This window comes from Trachurus japonicus, chromosome 10 (assembly GCF_045865225.1).
Source record: "Trachurus japonicus isolate A0001 chromosome 10, Traja_1.0".
Taxonomy (NCBI): Eukaryota; Metazoa; Chordata; class Actinopteri; order Carangiformes; family Carangidae; genus Trachurus; species Trachurus japonicus.
The window spans coordinates 19,222,736-19,245,447 of record NC_140916.1 but is presented as its reverse complement, the minus strand read 5'-3'; the positions used below and the strand labels follow the sequence as shown (position 1 = coordinate 19,245,447).

At 41.3% G+C, this 22,712-nt stretch overlaps 4 protein-coding genes across 30 annotated transcripts in view; all 4 read left to right on the top strand.

The window, feature by feature from the left end:
* LOC146979773 (protocadherin gamma-C5-like) overlaps window positions 1–22,712 on the top strand; it is a 298,812-nt gene that overhangs the window by 98,058 nt on the left and 178,042 nt on the right. The window contains exon 1 of one of the 27 annotated variants that reach the window (XM_085789846.1): window positions 1,129–3,664. The exons of 23 other annotated variants lie outside the window; for them this stretch is intronic. In XM_085789846.1, the coding sequence (XP_085645972.1) occupies window positions 1,286–3,664 (2,379 nt within the window). In that variant the 5' untranslated portion in view covers window positions 1,129–1,285. Of the gene's footprint in view, window positions 1–1,128; window positions 3,665–22,712 lie in introns of those variants that run through there. 3 more of the 27 variants (XM_085789847.1, XM_085789837.1, XM_085789845.1) reach the window with 3 other exon arrangements.
* On the top strand, window positions 13,349–15,828 carry LOC146979815 (protocadherin gamma-A2-like). The gene has a single exon (XM_085788847.1). It carries the CDS (start codon window positions 13,408–13,410, stop codon window positions 15,826–15,828), a length of 2,421 nt encoding a protein of 806 aa, XP_085644973.1. The 5' UTR covers window positions 13,349–13,407.
* On the top strand, window positions 16,594–19,102 carry LOC146979814 (protocadherin gamma-A7-like). The gene is made up of 2 exons (XM_085788846.1): window positions 16,594–16,998; window positions 18,283–19,102. The coding sequence occupies exons 1-2, from the start codon at window positions 16,594–16,596 to the stop codon at window positions 19,087–19,089; spliced, it is 1,212 nt and encodes a 403-aa protein (XP_085644972.1). The 3' UTR covers window positions 19,090–19,102.
* LOC146979813 (protocadherin gamma-A7-like) lies at window positions 19,933–22,685 on the top strand. The gene is made up of 2 exons (XM_085788845.1): window positions 19,933–20,614; window positions 21,908–22,685. Exons 1-2 carry the CDS (start codon window positions 20,226–20,228, stop codon window positions 22,683–22,685), a joined length of 1,167 nt encoding a protein of 388 aa, XP_085644971.1. The 5' UTR covers window positions 19,933–20,225.

Here is a 22,712-nt window from a genome sequence, read left to right as displayed (position 1 = left end):
ATCCCTTGGCTGCACACACAGAGAGGACCGCCCCTTTATGCCGTTCTCTCTCCTCATTGGATAAAGGTTGTAGGATACAAGGAAAGTTTTCTCCTTGGCTTACAGCAGAGCAGAGTGACTGACAGACCCGTGTTTCAGACCAAACACTCTAAGTGATTGCTGTCGGAAGATATAACTATTTAAGAATTATGTTAACGCAAACATTCTGCTTACTTCTGCTTTAAAAGCAGGATTAATGAAAAGTTACATATTGGATTGTATCATTTTTAGCATGTTGGTCATAACTTTTGAATCCAGTCTGCTTCAGACTTTATACAGATACTGTACAGATAGTTATTCAGGCTTCCTTATGATCTAAGTTTGTTTTGGTTGATGTCTTTCTGGTCTGACTGATATAAATGAAAAAAGGGATAGCACAAAGGAAGAGGAAAAAAAAGTCATAGGTTTTTGAGTTTTGTCTACCTACACAAGTGTTTTTTTTAATTTGTTTACGTCTGCAGTTGTGCTCAGTTATATGCTTTGAATGAATAATATTTTTTTTATTCACACTTTTATTGACTCCCTTACAACATTTTCCAAGGCTGTCACTTGGCAGAATACACCTTGACCATCCAAATTTACCTTTTCTAGATCACCGCCCCCCCCTCCCAAAAAAAAAAAAAAAATCTAATGTACTGTGAGTTTCTTGACAACTGCTATGCGCTATATTTCGTTCCCCCCGTGGATTTGTTGTGTATTTATTTAGATTATACGTGTGTGCATCAATGATATGTTGAACCTGGGGCAGTGTGAGTCTGTGAGGAAATTAAGTGAATAGCACAGAACAAGTCTGGATCCAGAACAAGAGGGTTAAAATTATGTTCGTCATCAGTTTTTGAAGACAAAAGAGGGCAGCCTTTATGTTAGACAAAATGACACTTGATTGTGGATTTTTCTAATTTCCTGATAGTTTCTTCATTTGAAAGTTATGCATAAGTTTGATCATATCTCGGAATTGTTGTGTCTCTTTAATGTACAAATGAACAGTAATATAAGTCACTTTGAAAGTTACTCTGAAGTGTTACATTTGTTTATATGATCAGTATTTTGTTAGACTCTAACTCACGGTGGCGCTGTATACCAGGCTTAAGACATTTGAATCCCTCTCTCCTTGGTGTGGACACACAGTTTTGTGCTCTGGTGTCTTACCGCAACAGCACTGGAATCGCAGTCGCCGTTCGTGTTATGAGGTTGAATTTTCTTTGTTAGCTTCAGTCCTCAACCTGTTAATCACTCATCGCTGATAATGGATTCGAAAATATTTTTGTTTCAGCAGCGCTGGTTCTTTTTCCTCTTTCTGTTTTTTCATGCCGCGCATGGAGACATGAGCTATTCTTTTCCAGAGGAGATGAAACGCGGATCAGTTATTGGAAATATCGCTAAGGATCTCGGACTGGGAATAGGCGTGCTTTCTAGACGAGCAGCCCGCATTGACACTGACGGGACTGACAAACGTTACTGTGACATAAACCTGAACAACGGGGAACTGATTGTTGCTGACAGGATTGACCGAGAGGGGCTTTGTGGCAAAAAGGCTTTGTGCGTCTTGAAACACGAGCTTGTGCTGGAGAATCCTCTTGAACTCCATCGGATTAGTCTGCATGTTCAAGATATTAATGATAACTCTCCACAGTTTAACGAAGAAATGATCAATATAGAGATTCACGAGTCGGCAGTCAGGGGAGCTCGTTTTGTGATAGATGGGGCACACGATGCGGATGTAGGCCAAAATTCAGTTCAACACTACAGCCTTAAGAAGAACGATAATTTCGTTTTGTCTGCTGATGGAAACTCAATTGAGCTCGTTCTTGATAAAGAGCTTGATCGTGAAAAGCAAGTGGAGATGAATTTGCTCCTCACAGCTCTAGATGGTGGCTCTCCTCAGAGATCAGGTACCGTGGTTATACACGTCACTGTGCTGGATGCTAATGATAACGCCCCAGTGTTTAGCCAGGCCGTTTATAAAGCCAGTCTGCCTGAAAACTCTCCTGTAGACACTGTGGTGGTCACAGTGAGCGCGACTGATGCAGACGAGGGAGTCAATGGAGATGTGACATATGACTTTACACATGTTACTGATGATGTGAAGAAAATATTTAGTATTGATCGTAAAGTAGGTGAGATACGAGTAATTGGTGCTGTTGATTATGAAACTGCTACAACATTTGAAATACGCGTTAAAGCCAAAGATGGGTTAGGACTTTCATCTCATGCTAAAGTTATAATTTCTATCACTGATGTGAACGATAACGCCCCTGTAGTCAGTTTGAAATCACTAAAGAATCCCATACCAGAAGATACTCCAGTTGGTACAGATGTGGGCATCATTAACGTGCAGGACAGAGACTCGGAGAGAAACAGACAGGTCCGCTGCTCCATTCAGCAAAATGTTCCTTTTAAGTTGGTTCCTTCTATTAAAAACTATTATTCTCTGGTGACCACAGGACAACTGGACCGTGAACTAGTGTCTGATTACAACATTACAATCACTGCCACTGACGAGGGCTCTCCACCTCTGTCCTCCTCTAAAACTGTTCAGTTATCTGTAGCTGACATCAACGACAACCCACCTGTGTTTGAGGAACAGTCGTACAGCGCATATGTGACTGAAAATAACAAACCTGGCTCCACTTTATGTTCCGTTAGTGCTCGAGACCCCGACTGGAGACAAAACGGTACAGTGATTTATTCTCTGTTACCTGGTGAGGTGAACGGTGCCCCGGTGTCCTCCTATCTGTCTGTTAACGGAGACACGGGGGTGATCCACGCTGTCAGGTCGTTTGATTATGAACAGTTCAGGAGCTTTAAAGTCCACGTGATGGCCAGAGACAACGGTTCTCCTCCGCTCAGCAGCAACGTGACCGTCAGTGTTTTCATATCAGATGTGAACGACAACTCTCCTCAGATCCTGTACCCCGCCCCGGAGGGCAACTCCTTCATGACCGAGCTGGTCCCCAAAGCTGCACACGGAGGCTCTCTGGTGTCCAAAGTGATAGCAGTGGACGCGGACTCTGGACAGAACGCCTGGCTGTCCTATCATATAGTCAAATCCACTGATCCGGGACTTTTCACTATTGGTCTCCACAGCGGAGAGATCAGGACACAGCGGGACATTTCTGAGTCTGACAGCATGAAACAGAACCTGATTGTGGCAGTGAAAGATAACGGACAGCCCTCTCTGTCTGCCACCTGCTCCATGTATTTACTGATTTCTGATAACTTGGCTGAGGTGCCAGAACTGAAGGATATTTCTTATGACGAGAAGAACTCCAAACTGACCTCTTACCTGATCATCGCTCTGGTGTCAGTGTCCACCTTTTTTCTGACTTTCATCATCATCGTCCTGGGTGTGAGGTTTTGTCGCAGGAGAAAGCCCAGACTGTTGTTTGACGGAGCAGTCGCCATCCCCAGCGCTTATCTCCCTCCTAATTACGCAGATGTTGACGGCACAGGAACTTTACGCAGCACTTACAATTATGACGCCTACCTGACAACAGGTTCTAGAACCAGTGACTTTAAGTTTGTGACGTCTTACAATGACAACACACTTCCTACTGACCAGACTCTGAGGAAAAGTGCTTCAGACTTTACTGATGCCTTTGGCGATTGTGATGCTTCTCCTGAGGTAGGGTGAGGTGTCCTTCGTGCTTTAACCATTTATCTTTGTGGTATATAGTTCAGTCAATGCCTACGAGTCAGTATTTTACTTGCCTCTATTGTCCTTTTTTAATCGGGTATTTTTTACAGCGTAACAAGCGTGTGTCACATTTTCATGATAGTTTTCGATTCTATGGTTCTTGGTGAAACTGCGGAAACCTCCCAACCCTCATTCTGGTCAAAAATAGACGGTGTTTCATTCTGTCATCATTAGAGATGTATCTGTTGCTTGTTTGTCTGCCATAGAGTTTTTCATACCCTGCTGGTGCTGTCCATGGTGCTGATATTTTGGTTGTTTTTCTTGGTATTACTTACTGTACACGATCCCTCTTCCTCAGAGGAGATGGGAACTCCAACAGAAGTTTTCTTGTTTAAGTTGGATCAGTGAATGGTTGCTTTTTTGTAAAATGCTTGGGTCTTTGCGTCAGACTTGACTAGACAATGACAGACTCTGAAGAAAAGTCAGACTTTGCTGATGCGTTTGGTGACGGTAATGTGTCTCCTGAGGTAGGGACTTATTTCATGTTATCTGTGCCATTTGTTAAAAATGAATAAATAAATTCACTGATGATACATCCACAGTTTCTCTGTCTGTCTGTCTGTCTGTCTCTCTCTCTCTCTCTCTCTCTCTCTCTCTCTCTCTCTCTCTCTCTCACTCACTCACTCACTCACTCACTCACTCACTCACTCACTCACTCACTCACTCACTCACTCACTCACACTCACACTCACACACACACACACACACACACACACACACACACACACACACACACACACACACACACCAGTTAATGTGTCTGGGATACATGAGAACACAGACCGTTTTCGCTTGATTCTCTGTCCTTGGTGCTGAACACTCATTTCCTGATGCACTTTCGCGGAGACTTTTATTGTCTTTCTAAGACGTTGTCACTCTTTTATATCTCACTGATTTTCATCTGCCAGTCCAAGTTATAATCCCCCTTGTAATGTTTTGATTTGAATACAAGTTTTAAGATTTTTGTTTTTTAACTTTTTAATATTGTACTGCCCTGAATGAAGCGTGGCATTGCGTTAGTTTGAGAAAATACTAATTTATTTTTCAAAAAAAGATTTTTTTGTTACAAGACCCATAACAGTTTAATTACTATTTTAATATTATTTTGTTCAAGTTAATATGGTTTCCTAAATCTCGATCAATTGTATCAACCATTATTCTCCTCTTAAATGAAAAAACAAACAAACAAAAAACTCTGCAATACCCTAATACTATTCCCTTTGATTTCAAATTGAATCTCTACATTTAATAGTCATCTATCAGACTGAAAGAGTACTCAAAGTAACTGTATATATCTTAATTACATTTGTTTTTAAACAGGAGCAGTAGAACATCATTAGCATTAACTAGCTAATTGTACTCACTTGACTGAAATTTAAGTTTTTCAGGTGCAGCAATCCTGTCTTGTTGTTCCATGAATGTCTGAATGTAAAAATATATTTAAGATCTCCCTCATTCATAGCAGAAGCAGTGCCCTTTAATTTTTGAGGTGTTTAACATGCATCTTACTTTCTGCGTAACTGTGGTTAATTGTTCATAATGTCAGCCCAGCTGCAGCTTCTACTGACATCTGTAGGTTTCTTCTTTGGAGTCACTATTGCATAATACTGTGTGGATAATAAATTACTCCTCATTCAGAGTTGTACAATGTCTATATTGATGGAGGAATATATCTCAAGTGTTTACAGTAGTCTTCTGTTTCATAGTGAGGGGATTTGTAAAACATTGCCCTTCATAACTAGCCAAGTGTGACTTTTGGAAAGAAATTGTGTTGGTGGGTGTTGCTTGTTTGTCTTGTGCTCTCAAGCGCTTACCAGATGACAAAGTTTAATCAATCAGTGCTTTGGCTGTGATGGGTCTGCAGTGATATTTCCCCTCCGCCTCCTGTGTTGTAGGGTGGATGATTTAGTATCAGTAATATTTTTTTCTGTCCAGACCAGATTGCAATCGGTTTGCAGAGGACAAACTAAAACAGCAGTAATGGATTAACATCTTATTTTCCTCAGCAACATAGGAGATAATTATAGTTGTAGCCACATGTTGAGAACACTTGTTGGTTTCCAGGCCAGCATACTATTGCTGAGTAATATTAGGAGAAGTGTGTGTGCAAAGTCCACTGTCATCTTGTAGTAATATTGTAAGTGTGATAGATATAGTTAGATAATTGTGTCAGAGGAATTAAAATGAGGAGTATAATTTAACACAAACAATATAAGAACATATAAACAGGTCGTGTTCACTGCAAAAGTACTTTATAGGATTGTATTTTTTTGTGAAATTCATTTACTGTGTGTTTATCTTCTGCTTCCTCAAACTTAGATGTTTTTCATCTTTAATTATATTAAGTTTTTAAAAAAGTCTGATTCTACCAGATTTTAACTTGGTCACCTGCTGTGTGAGTTGGTTTCATAATATAGACGAATGTATTGCACAAATATTTTTCCATATGGTCCAGTGTTGCAATTATCCTCTCAGGCTCTTGGGGACGCTCTTTTATAATGTCTGACTCACTGACTCATGGATGCGATGGCGTGTCTCACCCTATCTGTGTCAGTGGAACTGGAGTATTGGGTTAGAGCCAAGGGCTGTGTATGCAAGCGTAGTTGTGTTGGTGTGGGTGTAGAGAGAGAGAGAGAGAGAGAGATACAGATACACAGAGAGAGAGGGAGAGATACAGAGAGAGAGAGAGAGAGAGAGAGAGAGAGAGAGAGAGATACAGAGAGAGAGAGAGAGAACGAGAGCGCGCAGTGGTGAAATGGGGATAGAGAGAGGAATCCAAGCTGACAGCTTCCCTAATAGAGCATGAGTAACTCAGCTGGAGAAGCAGGGAAACGTTGCATTACAGCAGCCTTTTCAGTTGGATATTTGGCTGTATACGTTTAGTATTTATTCATAATGTCGACGGTATTTTTGCTTCTGAAAGCATGTTTCATAATGGACCAGCGAATAAACTTAAAATGGTGGCTGCGTTTTTTGTTGTTTAGCCTCATTTTGGATGTTTCGTTTGGGGAGGTCCGCTATGTCCTTCCAGAGGAGATGCAGCGAGGGTCTGTTATCGGGAATGTTGCGCGGGATCTGGGGCTGAAAGTGACAGAGCTTGATGCTCGACGAAGCCGGGTTGTTGCAGAAGGCACGAGCCAGCTGTGTGAACTGGACACTGCGTCGGGCAATCTCCTGATCAGCCAGCGGATAGACCGAGAGGAGCTCTGCGCGCAAGCAGCCGTCTGCACCCTCCAGTATCAGCTCTTACTTGAAGATCCCCTTCAAGCATATAGTTTAGTTTTGGACATCACTGACATAAATGACAACAGCCCCGTTTTTGCTGCAGGAGATATACGTCTAGATTTAGTGGAATCCACTGTTCTCGGCAGGCGCTTCCCACTGGAGAGCGCGCATGACCCCGATTTGGGAAGCAACTCGGTCCGTGAATATAAACTGAGCCCGAACGACCATTTTACACTGCTAATGACGACCCAAATGAACGGTAATGCTTATCCGGAGCTAGTTCTTAAAAAGGTGTTGGACCGGGAGGCACAAGCTGAGCATATACTGGAAATCAATGGAATTGACGGGGGAAATCCAGTCAGATCAGGAACTGCTTCTATCCAGATTCGTGTTCTGGACGCCAATGACAATGTCCCAGTTTTTAGCCAACGAGTTTACAAAGCGTCTGTGCCAGAGAACTCCGCCGTAGGAACTGTCATAGCCACACTTAATGCTACAGACTTAGATGAAGGTGTCTATGGAGAAATAACCTACTCCTTCAGTCACATGTCAGACAAGATGGCAGGAGTTATTGAGATTAACCCTGTGAGTGGAGAGGTGCGGGTGGCAGGTCTTATTGACTATGAAGAGGCCAGTACGCACGAGCTGGATGTTCAGGCTAAAGATGGCGGCGGCCAGGCCTCTCACTGCAAACTTATAATCGATGTCATTGACGTAAATGATAACAAACCAGTGATTGAAATAAAGTCAGCCTCTTCTAATGTGGCTGAAAACTCTAAACCAGGAACTATGGTTGCTCTGATTAATATGTATGACTTGGACACTGGAAGCAGTGGGCGCGTCACGTGTTCAATCTCTGACAATGTTCCATTTAAATTTGTGTCAGAGGTGAAAAACTATTACATGTTAGTGACGGACGGAGTATTAGACAGAGAACTTCAACCAGAATACAACATCACAGTCGCCGCCACTGACGCCGGTTATCCTCCATTATCCAGTGTAAAAGTTTTAACAATCGTGGTAAATGATGTAAATGACAACCGCCCAACTTTTACGCAAAGTGAGTACAATGCCAACATTTTGGAAAACCAACCCGTTGGCACATTTGTGATGAAAGTGACAGCAGAGGACACGGACGCTGGATCTAATGCTAAAGTACTGTACCAAATATCAAAGGACACAAAGTCAAAAGTGTCCTCTTTTCTCACCATCAACTCAGAAACAGGAGAACTGTTCACGTCCCGTCTCTTTGATTACGAACAGTCAGTCCACTTCCAAATCAAGGTGACGGCTCGAGATGGAGGTGACCCCGCACTCTCCACTATTTGCACAATAAACGTTTTTATTAAGGACCAAAATGACAATACACCTGTTGTGCTATACCCTGTGCAAAGCTCAAACTTCATCGCTGAGGACATTGTGCCAGCAGAAGCACCCAAAGGGTACCTGGTTACTAAAGTGGTGGCTGTGGACGCAGACTCTGGCCATAACGCCTGGCTTTCCTACAGAATAATCAAAGAAACTCAGCCTAACCTCTTTACAGTAGGTCTGCACACGGGAGAAATCAGAACAATGCGAACATTCATGGAGGAAGACGAACAGAAACAAACTATTGTCGTTTTAATAGCGGATAACGGGTCGAAGTCTCTCTCCGCCACTGCTACAGTCAGCGTAGTGATTGGTGACGGTCTTCCTGTTTTAAGTGAACTTTTTGAGCTTGCTGATGAATCACAGGACAGCGACAACTTAACGCTCTATTTGATTATTGCCCTGTCAACCGTTTCCTCCCTTTTCATCCTTTTAATCAGTGGGGTGTTTTATTTTAAGCTCTGTCGGCGTAGTTATGTGTACCGTTCAACCGCCGCCAGTCTCCCCGTTTTCCCCACCACCTACTGCCCCACCAGCTTTACAGATTTTAGTCGTTGTGGGACACTGCTGAAAGATGAGCGGTATGATCCCTTTTTGACCACTGGGTCGTGGAGAGGTGATTTTCGTTTTGGCTCAAGCACAGACACTGACACACTGAAGAAAAGGAGTGCAGCTTATCAGAAAAACACCCTAAGACGCACCAGTACAGATAGAGCTAGTCTGAAGGTGAGGGCAGGTGCACCTCACCCGTGCTACGTGGTCAAATGAGAGTCAGATTTAGACTTTTTGACTGTCAAATGGATTATTCATAAAATTTAACACATTTTTCCCACATTTTTTGTTCTATATGTTTAAGATCTATCTTAAAACTTTTATACACAAGTATTTATGCATGTAAATGCTGTTAGTGCATCAAAATGTTTTGTAGTAGCCTTGGAGAATTTGTAATGGATCCACTTCATTCCTGCATGATCTGATATGAACAAGGAATCTTAACCTTGTCAACAGTCTATCTTCTGGAATATTTTTGAAAATAATATCAAGCAATTATTATTTTCTTGTTGTTGGTATGGGAAACTAACAAAGTTTGCTTTATACAGTTTGTGGTAACTTTAGTCAGGCTTGTTTTGTTTGCCTGCCTCACTTCAGTCCTTTACTGTGTCATCAGACAGACACGATCTCTTTGCCAGCCTGTCTCTTGTCCCAATTACTTCACCATGTTTTGTTTCCCCTCATCATCAAATATGCATTTTTGCCATAACTTAACTATTTAAGAACAACATATAAGTGTGAGTAACTCCTGTTCCCCCCAAAAAGGCTCAAACATGAATATTGGATTGTCTCTTGAGAAGACATATGCAACCATTTAAATGATGAGCCTATATGGTTGATGTGTTTCATTTACTGCATTAAAAACATCCTCTTTGACTATTCCATGTGTTTTCTCAGACAATATGGTTGCGGGAATATAATCTAAGCTATAAATGTTTTACTTTATCTGTGGTGTACTTGTCTTTGCCTCTTTTTTATATTTTTGTATGGAAACGTCTTTTACTTACTTCACTTACATGCCACTGACTAGGCTATTATAACATTTGAGCCAAGTTTTGATATTGCTGTTATTGTTTTGACAAAATTACACATGGTTTGCTGTGTGACAAAGACATGAAAATGCCCTGTGCAACATGCCATGAATTGAACATTATGTGAATAGATTGTATGTATTTAATGAAAAATAAATATTAAGAGAAGATTGTGTTCCACTTCTCCACTGGTCAAGTGACCTTTTGCACAGAACTTGTAAAACACATGGGAGAAAGACATTAATTACAGAAAGTAAAACAGACAGTTATCATAAAAATAAACAAACAATACAAGAAACAAGGACAAATGAAACTTGAACCCCAACAAAGATTTGCATGCATGCTAAGCATGAAAGCCAGTTCATACACATTTTTCATCTACTGAGATTTTACCTTTTCAGTGTAAAGATGACATGTTTCAGAGTATTGTTGCCCTCTTTTAGTGATACTAGACATGATTCAATTAAATATGCTTTACTCAAAAGACTCGACCTTAAATGTTTGTCAGTAGCTAGTGTAACAACTTGAAGTTGAATAGGGAACATTTCAAAAGATATAACTTAAAAAGACAAATAATTGAAAAATAGTAATAATTGCATTTCTTTTTGAAGTTGCAGATCTTGTAATTGCAATAACTGGCATAAATTAATTTTAATTTAGATGTGACACTTTGCTTAAATACTATACAAAACCAACCTATCAAGGCAAGTAGCTCAATCGATACAAATCATAGGAAAGCTTTTTCCCCCTTTCTTTTTCAAGTAAAGATGTTTTTTGAGACTAACACACAATAAGACTCAAAGAAAACGTCTAACATAGTGATGCAAAGATTTCAACTATAAACATGCAACTGAAAACAGTTATGAATGCTCGAAAGTACAGAAGCTTCACTCAGGTCAGTGGTTAGAGTCTTATACAACAGTTAAATAGCGATGTATCTGCGTTACATAATGTAGCTGTGTGTGTGTGTGTGTTTCTGCCTGATACTGACTGTGTCATGTTAGTGAAGCAGATTTGCAGTTTTGTCATTAAAAGAATTCCCATGTGAATTCATGTGTGTTCATTTTGGTGTTATCCCTGGAGGCCCATTTGTGCCCCTAATTTCAGCTGTGGTAAGAGGAGGAAAACAAGCAGTGCCTAATCTTTTTTTTTTTTTTTTTTCGTCATTAAATCTGGGTCATAAGAGCACCCTTTATAGTGTAGTTGGCACAATTTTAGAATGGTAGAAAATGTGTCAACAGAATGGCTGATGCGTGGCAATTAGTCCAGTGTATTTGATTTGCATGTGCAGATCAGTTTATACGTGCAAGGTAGGAGATACAATTTTGGAAAACCACTGCAACATATCACAAATTCAAGGAGTATCTTTTTTTTCTCTTTATAGGGATGATGAATGATACATTTTTTTGTTTTTTACATAGTAACTAAGTAGACAGCAAATTCATGATTCTAGCAGATAATTCACCCGAGTTGATAATACACTGACACCCAAAATAATGGTCTGGTGTAAGTGATGAGCTCCGGTAATTAGGGAATAATTTAACTTAGCCAAATTAAATTGCCCAAAACAGACAAACTTTAATTCTGAAATTTCCAAAAGGTTTCTTAATGCAGGTTAAATTAGAGGTTCTAGTGAGGAGGGAATGTGGACATAGCTGAGCCATCTGCAAGATGATCTTGGTTGACAGTGTTTTATTATTATTTACCAAATACACTTATTACATGTATCTTAGTGAAACCAGGGTGTGAAGGCTGATGCACACCTAAAAAAATCTTGAAAAACAGGTGCGTTGGAGCATAGGTAAGGAGAGAACAAAAACAAAAAGGGTCTCCCGCACACTGTCAAGTCACTTGCAAAAGACTTTAATAAAACAAACAACGTTTCGGTCCACAGGACCTTTTTCGTTTTATTAAAGTCTTTTGCAAGTGACTTGACAGTGTGCGGGAGACCCTTTTTGTTTTTGTTCTTAGTGAAACCAGCCATTTTCCAGTGGCACTTTGTACATGATGACCGCTGTGGGGAAGTTTTTCCAACATCACAGTGTGACAGTGTGACATGTAGATGGTGTCACCGAATTTGATGAAAATGCATTTTTTTTTAATTTGTTTGATTTATACTAACGTTTATCTTTTTTCTCTCCTTTCTTCCTTGTTGCTCTTCCTGTATGAAACCTCCAATTTGATCGAACAGGTAAGATAATTTTTTTTTGTTGTCCTTTCTCTCACACTACCCCACACTACTTTTTACTCTGTTATGATAGTACTGTACTATAGCCTCATCAACCCCACACACACAACTACCATAATCAATATATGAGTTGACCTAGAATGAGTCTCCATTTTCCATCTCTTCTCTTTATCTCTTTTTCTTCTTTTCAGCACACATACATTTTCCTGAAACCCACTGATATCCCCAGCATTATGAATAATCTCAGATGGTGCTTTATTTTTTTCAATCCATGCAAGACAGAGATTTTTAACTTGGAGTCATGTAGCCCAAGCAGCTGCATTGCCCTTATTTCTGTGTTCTGGTAGATTCTACCCTAGGCTTTAAATTACATAAATATTAATAATCCTGGCTGCTGCTGTGCAGTCATTCCCTGAATAATGCACAATCATGATGTGCAGAATGTTTTGCTCTGCAGCTGCATACTAATATTTTGTGTTTGAGCATGGGGCAATGCAAGCACACACATGACCCATAAGCATTTTCACTAGGTACATGCAAAATAAATTATATGGCTATGACATTTACCCTTATTGCACATGCTTATGGATGAGTGTTGCAATACTGTCACACTAACTGTTAATTCCACTGCTCAAATGTAGGTCACTGTACTCATCAGTTAGATTGGATGAAGAGAGAGGGGATTATCTATCTATCTATCTATCTATCTATCTATCTATCTATCTATCTATCTATCTATCTATCTATCTATCTATCTATCTATCTATCTATCTATCTATCTATCTATCTATCTATCTATCTATCTATCTATCTATCTATCTATCTATCTATCTATCTATACTCATAAAGTCTCATATGAGATTATGGAACTGTTTTATGTTTATGTAAGGACCTGGAGGGAAATTGTGTGGCTGCTTTTAGCCACTAAAATAATACAAAAGACAGAGATGTTAGTGTTGAAGCTCTGCAATGCTTAACATTAGGCAGGATCTGATATGACCTGATGATGGCTTGTACAGTGTACACTGACTAGATAGGCAATATGAGTCTGGTCTGTTGGTGTTGTTTAACTTAGTCACTGTTGGTGGTGCTGTTGCCTAAGGATACTACTGGTACAACATCGGCCTCATCAGAGACACAAAGTCCCCACCCGCCTTTCAGGGGAATGGACGATGATTGTGCGCACAAAAGCTGTGGATGTAGATTTTTGATAAGACTCCAAAATACATATGATATGGCGAGCGAGACAGGTCGCCCTTCCTATTGATAATTGTGTTTTTATCTGGATCTGACGTTTATTGGGGAAAATGGATAGTCTAACGAGCAAAATCGCCTTAGTGGAATGGACCTTCTCCATTTTGGTTTTCTGCGTTGTTGCTGCGGTAAATGGACAAATTCGTTATTCTGTTCCAGAGGAGATGAGAAAAGGACTATTTGTCGGAGATGTTGCAAAAGACCTGGGCCTGGATGTAAAAAGGTTGGTGTCCGGCCGGGCTCGCCTTGTTGTCGATGGCGATCACCAGTATGTCCTGCTGAACCAGAACAAAGGGCACATTATCGTTAATGAAAGAATTGACAGAGAAAAATTATGCGCCAAGAAATCCCCGTGTAGCTTTAGCCTAGAAATTGTCTTAGAGGAACCACTGGAATTGTTTTCTATTACCATAGAAATACAGGATGTTAACGACCACGCTCCTGCTTTTCCCAAAAAGGAAATTAATTTAGAAATAAGCGAATCGACGCCCACAGGGACTGTATTTTTGCTTGATAGCGCAGCCGATCCAGATGTAGGAATAAATTCACTTCAAAGTTACTCTTTGAAAGCAAACGATCATTTTGTTCTCAAACAACACACTCGATCAGACGGGAGTAAATATGCTGAAATGATGCTTCAGAGTGCTTTGGATCGCGAGAAGCAAAGCGAACATATGCTCATATTAACGGCTGTCGATGGTGGTGAGCCGCAGAGGTCTGGGACTGTGAAGATACATGTGTCTGTTTTGGACGCAAACGACAACGCACCAGTTTTTACGCAGTCTCTCTACAAAGTTTCTGTATTGGAAAATATCTTGCGAGGCACAATTATCGCGACTGTCAGTGCTGTCGATGTAGACCAAGGTTATAATGGTAACGTCACATATTTTTTCACACACTTGGAGGAAGATTCTCCCTGTCCTTTCGAAATAAATTCTTACACGGGAGAGGTTAAACTAATTGGTGACATTGATTACGAGGTCTCCCCATATTACGAAATAAACCTTCAAGCAAAAGACCCATGGGGTTTAGTGGGCGCCAGCAAATTAAGTATAGAGATAGTAGATGTGAATGACAACAGTCCAGTAATTACAATGGCTTCGTATTCGGGTAAGATTTCGGAGGATTCTGCTCCTGGTACAGTTGTGGCATTGATTAGCGTCCAAGATAAAGATTCCGGTAAAAACGGACATGTTAATTTAAATATAGATGAAAATCTCCCTTTCAGAATTAAATCATCTCTCAGAAACTATTATACACTGGTCACGGAGCAAAAACTCGACCGAGAAAAGCGTTCCAGGTACAATATCACTCTCACTGCCACAGATGAGGGCTTCCCTGCCTTATCAAGCAACAAAGTTGTGGTTTTAGAAGTGACTGATATTAACGACAACGCACCGGCGTTCAACCAAAGCATTTACAGCACTCAAGTAATAGAAAACAATTCTCCTGGTGTCGCTCTGTTGCAGATCTACGCGACTGATCCAGATAAGAGTCAGAATGCGCGCATATCTTATTTTCTCGTTGACAGCGACATTAATGGAAGTCCTGTCTCGTCCTATTTCTCCATTAATACGGAGAGTGGAGTGATTCAGTCTTTGCGTTCACTAGACTATGAGCAAGTCAAAGAGTACAAAATACAAGTTAAAGCGCAAGATGGAGGCTCCCCACCACTAAGTAGTAACACAACAGTAATTGTGCGTGTTCAGGACCAGAACGACAACCCTCCTCAGGTTCTCTACCCAGTCCAGACTGGTGGCTCTCTGGTGGCTGAAATGGTGCCTCGTTCAGCAGATGTGGGCTATCTGGTGACTAAAGTGGTGGCTGTTGATGTGGACTCTGGACAAAATGCCTGGCTCTCCTATAAACTGCAGAAAGCCACAGACAGGGCGCTGTTTGAAGTGGGCTTACAGAATGGAGAAATAAGAACTATCCGCCAAGTCACTGATAAAGATGCAGTCAAACAGAGACTGACTGTCATAGTGGAGGACAACGGACAGCCCTCTCGTTCAGCTACAGTCATTGTTAACGTGGCGGTGGCGGACAGCTTCCCTGAAGTGCTGTCGGAGTTCACTGACTTTCCCCACGACAAGGAGTACAATGACAACCTGACTTTTTACTTAGTGTTGGCTCTGGCTGTAGTTTCCTTCCTCTTCATCACGTGTTTAGTGGTGATTATATCAGTGAAAATCTACAGATGGAGACAGTCTCGCATCATGTATCACTCCAATCTCCCTGTGATTCCATATTATCCACCACGTTACTCAGACACTTTGGGGACAGGGACTCTCCAGCACGTGTACAATTACGAGGTGTGCAGGACCACTGACTCCAGAAAGAGTGACTGTAAGTTCGGCAGAGCTGGTAGTCAGAACGTGCTGATAATGGACCCCAGCTCTACAGGGACGATGCAGCGGATACAGAATGAAAAGAGCATCCTGGATGAACCAGACTCTCCGTTAGAGGTTAGTTGACAGATTAACTTCACTTGTGCGTCTGTATGTCTCTGGTTTTTGTTGATGTATACATCAAAGTCGACTGTTTGTAGTTGAATTGGTAATAGTCACTTATACATTACTCCACTTTCAGCACCATGGACAGCTCAGCTGGTTTAAGGCATTTTTACGTGTTGACGTAAACAAGACAAGGAACGCAATGGAGAAACAATATTTTTCTGTTAAAATATTTCCTTTCTGATATTCTTAAGGAAACTTAAATTCCCAGCGAAGCAAGTCATAATTAATCATACATTTCCAAAAGTCAAAAGTGTTTATTGTCATTTGTACAGTGGAAAGGTGAGTTTCCCTGACAATGAAATTCTTACTTTGCTGTCCACATCACAAAACGCCAGCAATTATAAAAAAAACTAGGTATAAAAATAGACATTTAAAAAGCAAGTCATAATTTATCATACATTTTCTTTCCATTGAAAAGAGCGTCATTATAAGAATATCATCTAGACCACAAAAAACGAATGGTGTTGGATAGCCCGTAACACAAGTTTCTATTTTAGCCTCTAAGTGACGCTGTTGCCTGGTAAATCAATTCAACCTTGCATTGTGAGGCAGACGCTTTCCCTCCCCTGTCACTGCGTTTTTTAGGAGATGGTCGTCATACAAGCTGTGGCTTACTGGAAATACGCATCATCTCAGCTCCTATCTATTTAACTTGGAGTGTATGTGTTTTTATTTTTCTTGAATTCAAACCCACCTTCCGTTTTTGGTTAGCTTGAAGGCAATATGGCCTTTAAAGAACCTCATCGAGATAAGGGTCTAAGATGGCGGTTTTCTGGACGATTGCGAGGGGCAGTGTATCTGTTTATGTTACAGTTTGTGTTTCTCATTCAAACGGAGGGACAGATCCGGTACTCGATCCCAGAAGAAATGAAGAAAGGGTCGCTTGTTGGTAATGTGGCACAAGATCTTGGTTTAGATCTTAGAAGGCTTCGTTCTGGTGGGGCCCGCATCGTGACCGGAGAAAACATCCAGTACACCGAGCTGAAGACAGACAAAGGGACTTTAGTCGTGAATGAGAGGATAGACCGCGAGCAGCTTTGTGGAGACGTGACACCGTGCAGCTTCACCTTTGAGATTTTACTGGAAAAGCCAATGGAGTTGCACCCTGTGACCATAGAGGTATTGGACGTAAATGACAACGCTCCCACTTTCCAAAACAGTCATGTAGAATTTGAAATAAGCGAGTCAGCTGCACTTGGCTCTCGTTTTGTTTTAGAGAGTGCTGACGATGCTGATGTTGGGGGTAATGGTCTACAGAACTACATTTTAACACCGAACGACAATTTTGCTTTGAAACAACACGTTAATCCAGACGGAAGTAAATATGCTGAAATGGTGCTTCAGAAACCTTTAGACAGAGAGGAGCAGCCACGCCTGTCTCTTAAATTGTTAGCCGTTGACGGCGGAAATCCACAGAGATCGGGTACAGTAAATATAGATGTAAACATTTTGGATGCCAATGATAATGCTCCTGTGTTTAACCAATCGGTTTATAAAGCCACTGTGATTGAAAATGCACCAAAAGGCACACACATTGTTACTGTGAATGCAAGCGACGTAGATAGTGGTTCAAACGGGAGGGTAACGTTTTCCTTCTCAAAATCAAGAGCAGGGGTCGCTGATTTGTTCGAAATAGATGACACTACAGGAAGAATTTATGTAGCAAAGGAAATAGACTATGAAAAAGACAAAAAAATTGAATTCAGAGTTGAAGCTAAAGATCAAGGAGGACTGACAGATTCGAGCAAAGTTGAAATTGAGATTATCGATGTAAATGATAACGTTCCGGTTATTAACGTTATGTCATTCACTAGCCCTGTATCTGAAGACTCCCCTATTGGTACTACTGTTGGTATAATTAATGTTAAAGACGCTGATTCTGGTGAAAACGGCCAGGTAAAGTGTAAGATCGAAGGCGGTGTTCCGTTTAAAATCAAATCAAACGTAAGAAATTATTATGCAGTAATAACAGATGCGGCATTAGATCGTGAACATCTGTCAGAGTGTAACATCACTATTATTGCCTCAGATTCAGGATCACCTCCCCTCTCATCTAAAAGATCCTTTTATCTAAAGGTCTCAGATGTCAATGACAACCCCCCAGTGTTTCCACAAAGAGTGTACAGTGCGTTGATTCCTGAGAATAACTCTCCGGGTGCGTCTGTCTTAAGGGTTCATGCTAAAGATCCCGATGAAAACCAGAACGCCCGTGTTTCTTATATTTTAGAAGAATGTGAGATAAGTGGATCTCCCGTATCTCAGTATGTTTCTGTAAATGCAGAAAACGGAGTCATTTTTGCAGTTCGCTCATTTGATTATGAGCAGATGAAAGAACTGGTTTTCATTATCAAAGCTCAGGATGGAGGCTCTCCTCCACTCAGTAGTAACGTGACTGTGAAAATACTGATCCAGGACCAGAACGACAACCCTCCTCAGGTTCTCTACCCAGTCCAGACTGGTGGCTCTCTGGTGGCTGAAATGGTGCCTCGTTCAGCAGATGTGGGCTATCTGGTGACTAAAGTGGTGGCTGTTGATGTGGACTCTGGACAAAACGCCTGGCTCTCCTATAAACTGCAGAAAGCCACAGACAGGGCGCTGTTTGAAGTGGGCTTACAGAATGGAGAAATAAGAACTATCCGCCAGGTCACTGATAAAGATGCAGTCAAACAGAGACTGACTGTTATAGTGGAGGACAACGGACAGCCCTCTCGTTCAGCTACAGTCATTGTTAACGTGGCGGTGGCGGACAGCTTCCCTGAAGTGCTGTCGGAGTTCACTGACTTTCCACACGACAAGGAGTACAATGACAACCTGACTTTTTACTTAGTGTTGGCTCTGGCTGTAGTTTCCTTCCTCTTCATCACGTGTTTAGTGGTGATTATATCAGTGAAAATCTACAGATGGAGACAGTCTCGCATCCTGTATCACTCCAATCTCCCTGTGATTCCATATTATCCTCCACGTTACTCAGACACTTTGGGGACAGGGACTCTCCAGCACGTGTACAATTACGAGGTGTGCAGGACCACTGACTCCAGAAAGAGTGACTGTAAGTTCGGCAGAGCTGGTAGTCAGAACGTGCTGATAATGGACCCCAGCTCTACAGGGACGATGCAGCGGATACAGAATGAAAAGAGCATCCTGGATGAACCAGACTCTCCTCTAGAGGTTAGTTGGCAGATTAACTTAACTTGTGAGTTTGTCTCTGGTTTTTGTTGATGTATGTGACTGTAGTTGAATTGACAATAGGCACTTATACCTTCCCCACTTTCAGCACCATGGACAGCTCAGCTGGTTTAAGGCATTTTTTCGTGTTCTGCCTCTGCAAACCTCTTGATAATTTTAGGAGTAGAAAGGATGGCTCACAGCTGTAAAACTACATACTATACTATTATGTAAACATTTTGAATTTCAGAAGTAGGTTTTGTGTGTAAAGTTCATGTTGGCCACAATGTCCAAAACTGCTTTTCATTTGGTTAATTTCTTCGTTTTTTAATGATTTTGAAAGTGTGGTTTAGAATGGATAATAGCAGTATTAAATGGTCCACATTTTAGTTAAGGCCTAGTTAAGATTGTTTTCTTCATCAACAAATTGAAATATCGAAAACCATAAACACGTTAAAGCAACATGTCAGTCGACCTGATTTCCACATCTTTTGTTGCAGTCATGTGTTTGAGTAATGTATGAAACGTACACTATACCTGTTTCATATTCCTATTAGTAGTCCTTGAATAAAACTGTTTATTAACGTATGACACATTGGTCATCTTAATTCCTACATTAGCCTCAGGGGAACACATGGAAAGCAAATGCTTGTGGGGACATTATTGTCCTTACACAATGAGGACATAGTTTTTAATACAAAGAACATATCGTGTGGGTGTTTTATTTCCTGCAAGAATGGCTGCTTGATTTATTCGTTTCTTTACAGTGTAGTGTAAGTGTATGTCGACAAGTACATTAACGTAATGTGGTAAAACTAGCTTTTTTTGTGGCAGTATTACCTTTTTTCTGTAAAAGGGAGAAATATTTATCACTCTTTCTGTCTGTCAATAAGCTGCAGTCATGGCTTTACTTGGTGTTCACCCTTTAGGCTCTAAGTGACGCTGTTGGTCAGTAAAAATATTTTCTATATTCTGTCGTCATTTAGTCCATCCCCTGAGTGACTACACAGAGAGGCAGCCTCTGTGTTTGTCGGAGTTTGAGGCGAACAGGGTCTCACAGTGTTTCACGTAAACCTTGATAACGTGTTTCGATGCAAAGAGGAAACGGATATGTAACGACCAGCTTCACCATATCATTTCCATTGGATTTAAATTAGACTTACATTCGTGATTTTTTTTTTTTTGTCGCCATGATGACACCTCGAAGATCTACATACATGTCCGAAAGATGGCGATTGCTTGATGTCTTGCGACGACAAATAGGACTGCTTATGTTGCTGCTTCATCTTGTTGCTTTGGCAGGTGGCCAGATTCGTTATTCTATTCCAGAGGAGATGAAGAAAGGCTCGGTTATTGGTAATGTAGCGCAGGATCTGGGTTTGGATCTGAAGAGACTACGTTCAGGGCGGGCCCGCATCGTGACCGGAGAAAGCATCCAGTACACCGAACTGAAGACAGACAAAGGGATTCTAGTCGTGAGTGAGAGAATTGACCGCGAGCAGCTTTGTGGAGACGTAACACCGTGTAGTTTCAGCTTTGAGGTGATTTTAGAAAATCCTATGGAACTGCACAGAATAACTGTCGAGGTTTTGGATATAAATGATCACGCTCCCGTCTTCCCAAATAAAGATAAACCTATCAGTTTTGAAATAAGTGAATCAGCAGTCGTAGGAGTACAGTTTCCACTGCAGAGTGCGGAGGATCTGGATGTGGAACAGAACGCGTTACAAGATTATGTTTTGTCACCAAACGACAATTTTATTTTGAAACAACATGCGAATCCAGACGGAAGTAAATATGTTGAAATGGTGCTTCAGAAGCCATTAGACAGGGAACAACGTGCACATGTGACTTTAAAATTAATCGCAGTAGACGGAGGAACACCACAGAGATCAGGTACAGTCAATATAGATGTCACTGTGTTAGATGCCAACGACAACGCTCCAGTATTTAATCAGTCAGTGTATAAAGCATCCGTGATGGAAAACACCATCAGAGGCACAAACATCATAAATGTAAATGCCACAGATGCAGACAGTGGTACAAACGGTCTCATCATTTACAGTTTGTCTAAAATGAAAGGAAGCGCAGCGGATATTTTCAGTATTGATGAGAAAACCGGAACCATTTCAGTGTCTGGTCACATAGATTATGAGAAAGACCGTAAATATGAGGTAAGAGTAGAGGCAAAGGATTATGGTGGGCTGATCGGGACTAGTAAAGTAATATTTGATGTTATTGATGTGAATGACAATGCCCCAGTAATAAGTATTATGTCATTTTCTAGTCCAGTATCTGAAGACGCACATCCTGGTACAACTATTGCTATTTTGAACGTAAAAGATGCAGATTCTGAGAAAAACGGGCAAATCAAATGTTCAATAGACGGTAAACTTCCCTTTAAAATCGAGTCATCTTTAACCAACTATTATAATTTGGTCTCAGATCAACATTTTGATCGCGAATCTATCTCAGAATATAACATAACAATAACAGCCACTGATTTTGGATCTCCCCCTCTTTCTAGCTCAACAAAATTACATCTTAAAATCTCTGACGTGAACGACAACGCACCGTTATTTGATAAAAGTCGATATTCTGCTTACATCCCAGAGAATAATTCTCCCGGGTTTTCAATATTTGCTGTGAGTGCGAGAGACTCTGATTGGAACCAAAACGCCAGAATATCCTATCTTTTAGAGGACACACAGATCAGTGGTAGTCCAGTTTCTTCTTTTGTGTCTTTAAACTCTGAAAGTGGAGTTGTTAGCGCGGTTCGCTCCTTCGATTATGAACAAATTAAACAGCTTGAACTGGTGGTCAGAGCTCAGGATGGAGGCTCTCCTCCACACAGTAGTAACGTGACTGTGAAAATACTGATCCAGGACCAGAACGACAACCCTCCTCAGGTTCTCTACCCAGTCCAGACTGGTGGCTCTCTGGTGGCTGAAATGGTGCCTCGTTCAGCAGATGTGGGCTATCTGGTGACTAAAGTGGTGGCTGTTGATGTGGACTCTGGACAAAATGCCTGGCTCTCCTATAAACTGCAGAAAGCCACAGACAGGGCGCTGTTTGAAGTGGGCTTACAGAATGGAGAAATAAGAACTATCCGCCAGGTCACTGATAAAGATGCAGTCAAACAGAGACTGACTGTTATAGTGGAGGACAACGGACAGCCCTCTCGTTCAGCTACAGTCATTGTTAACGTGGCGGTGGCGGACAGCTTCCCTGAAGTGCTGTCGGAGTTCACTGACTTTCCCCACGACAAGGAGTACAATGACAACCTGACTTTTTACTTAGTGTTGGCTCTGGCTGTAGTTTCCTTCCTCTTCATCACGTGTTTAGTGGTGATTATATCAGTGAAAATCTACAGATGGAGACAGTCTCGCATCCTGTATCACTCCAATCTCCCTGTGATTCCATATTATCCACCACGTTACTCAGACACTTTGGGGACAGGGACTCTCCAGCACGTGTACAATTACGAGGTGTGCAGGACGACTGACTCCAGAAAGAGTGACTGTAAGTTCGGCAGAGCTGGTAGTCAGAACGTGCTGATAATGGACCCCAGCTCTACAGGGACGATGCAGCGGATACAGAATGAAAAGAGCATCTTGGATGAACCAGACTCTCCTCTAGAGGTCAGTTAAAATAATGTATGCCCATCTGCATCTTTT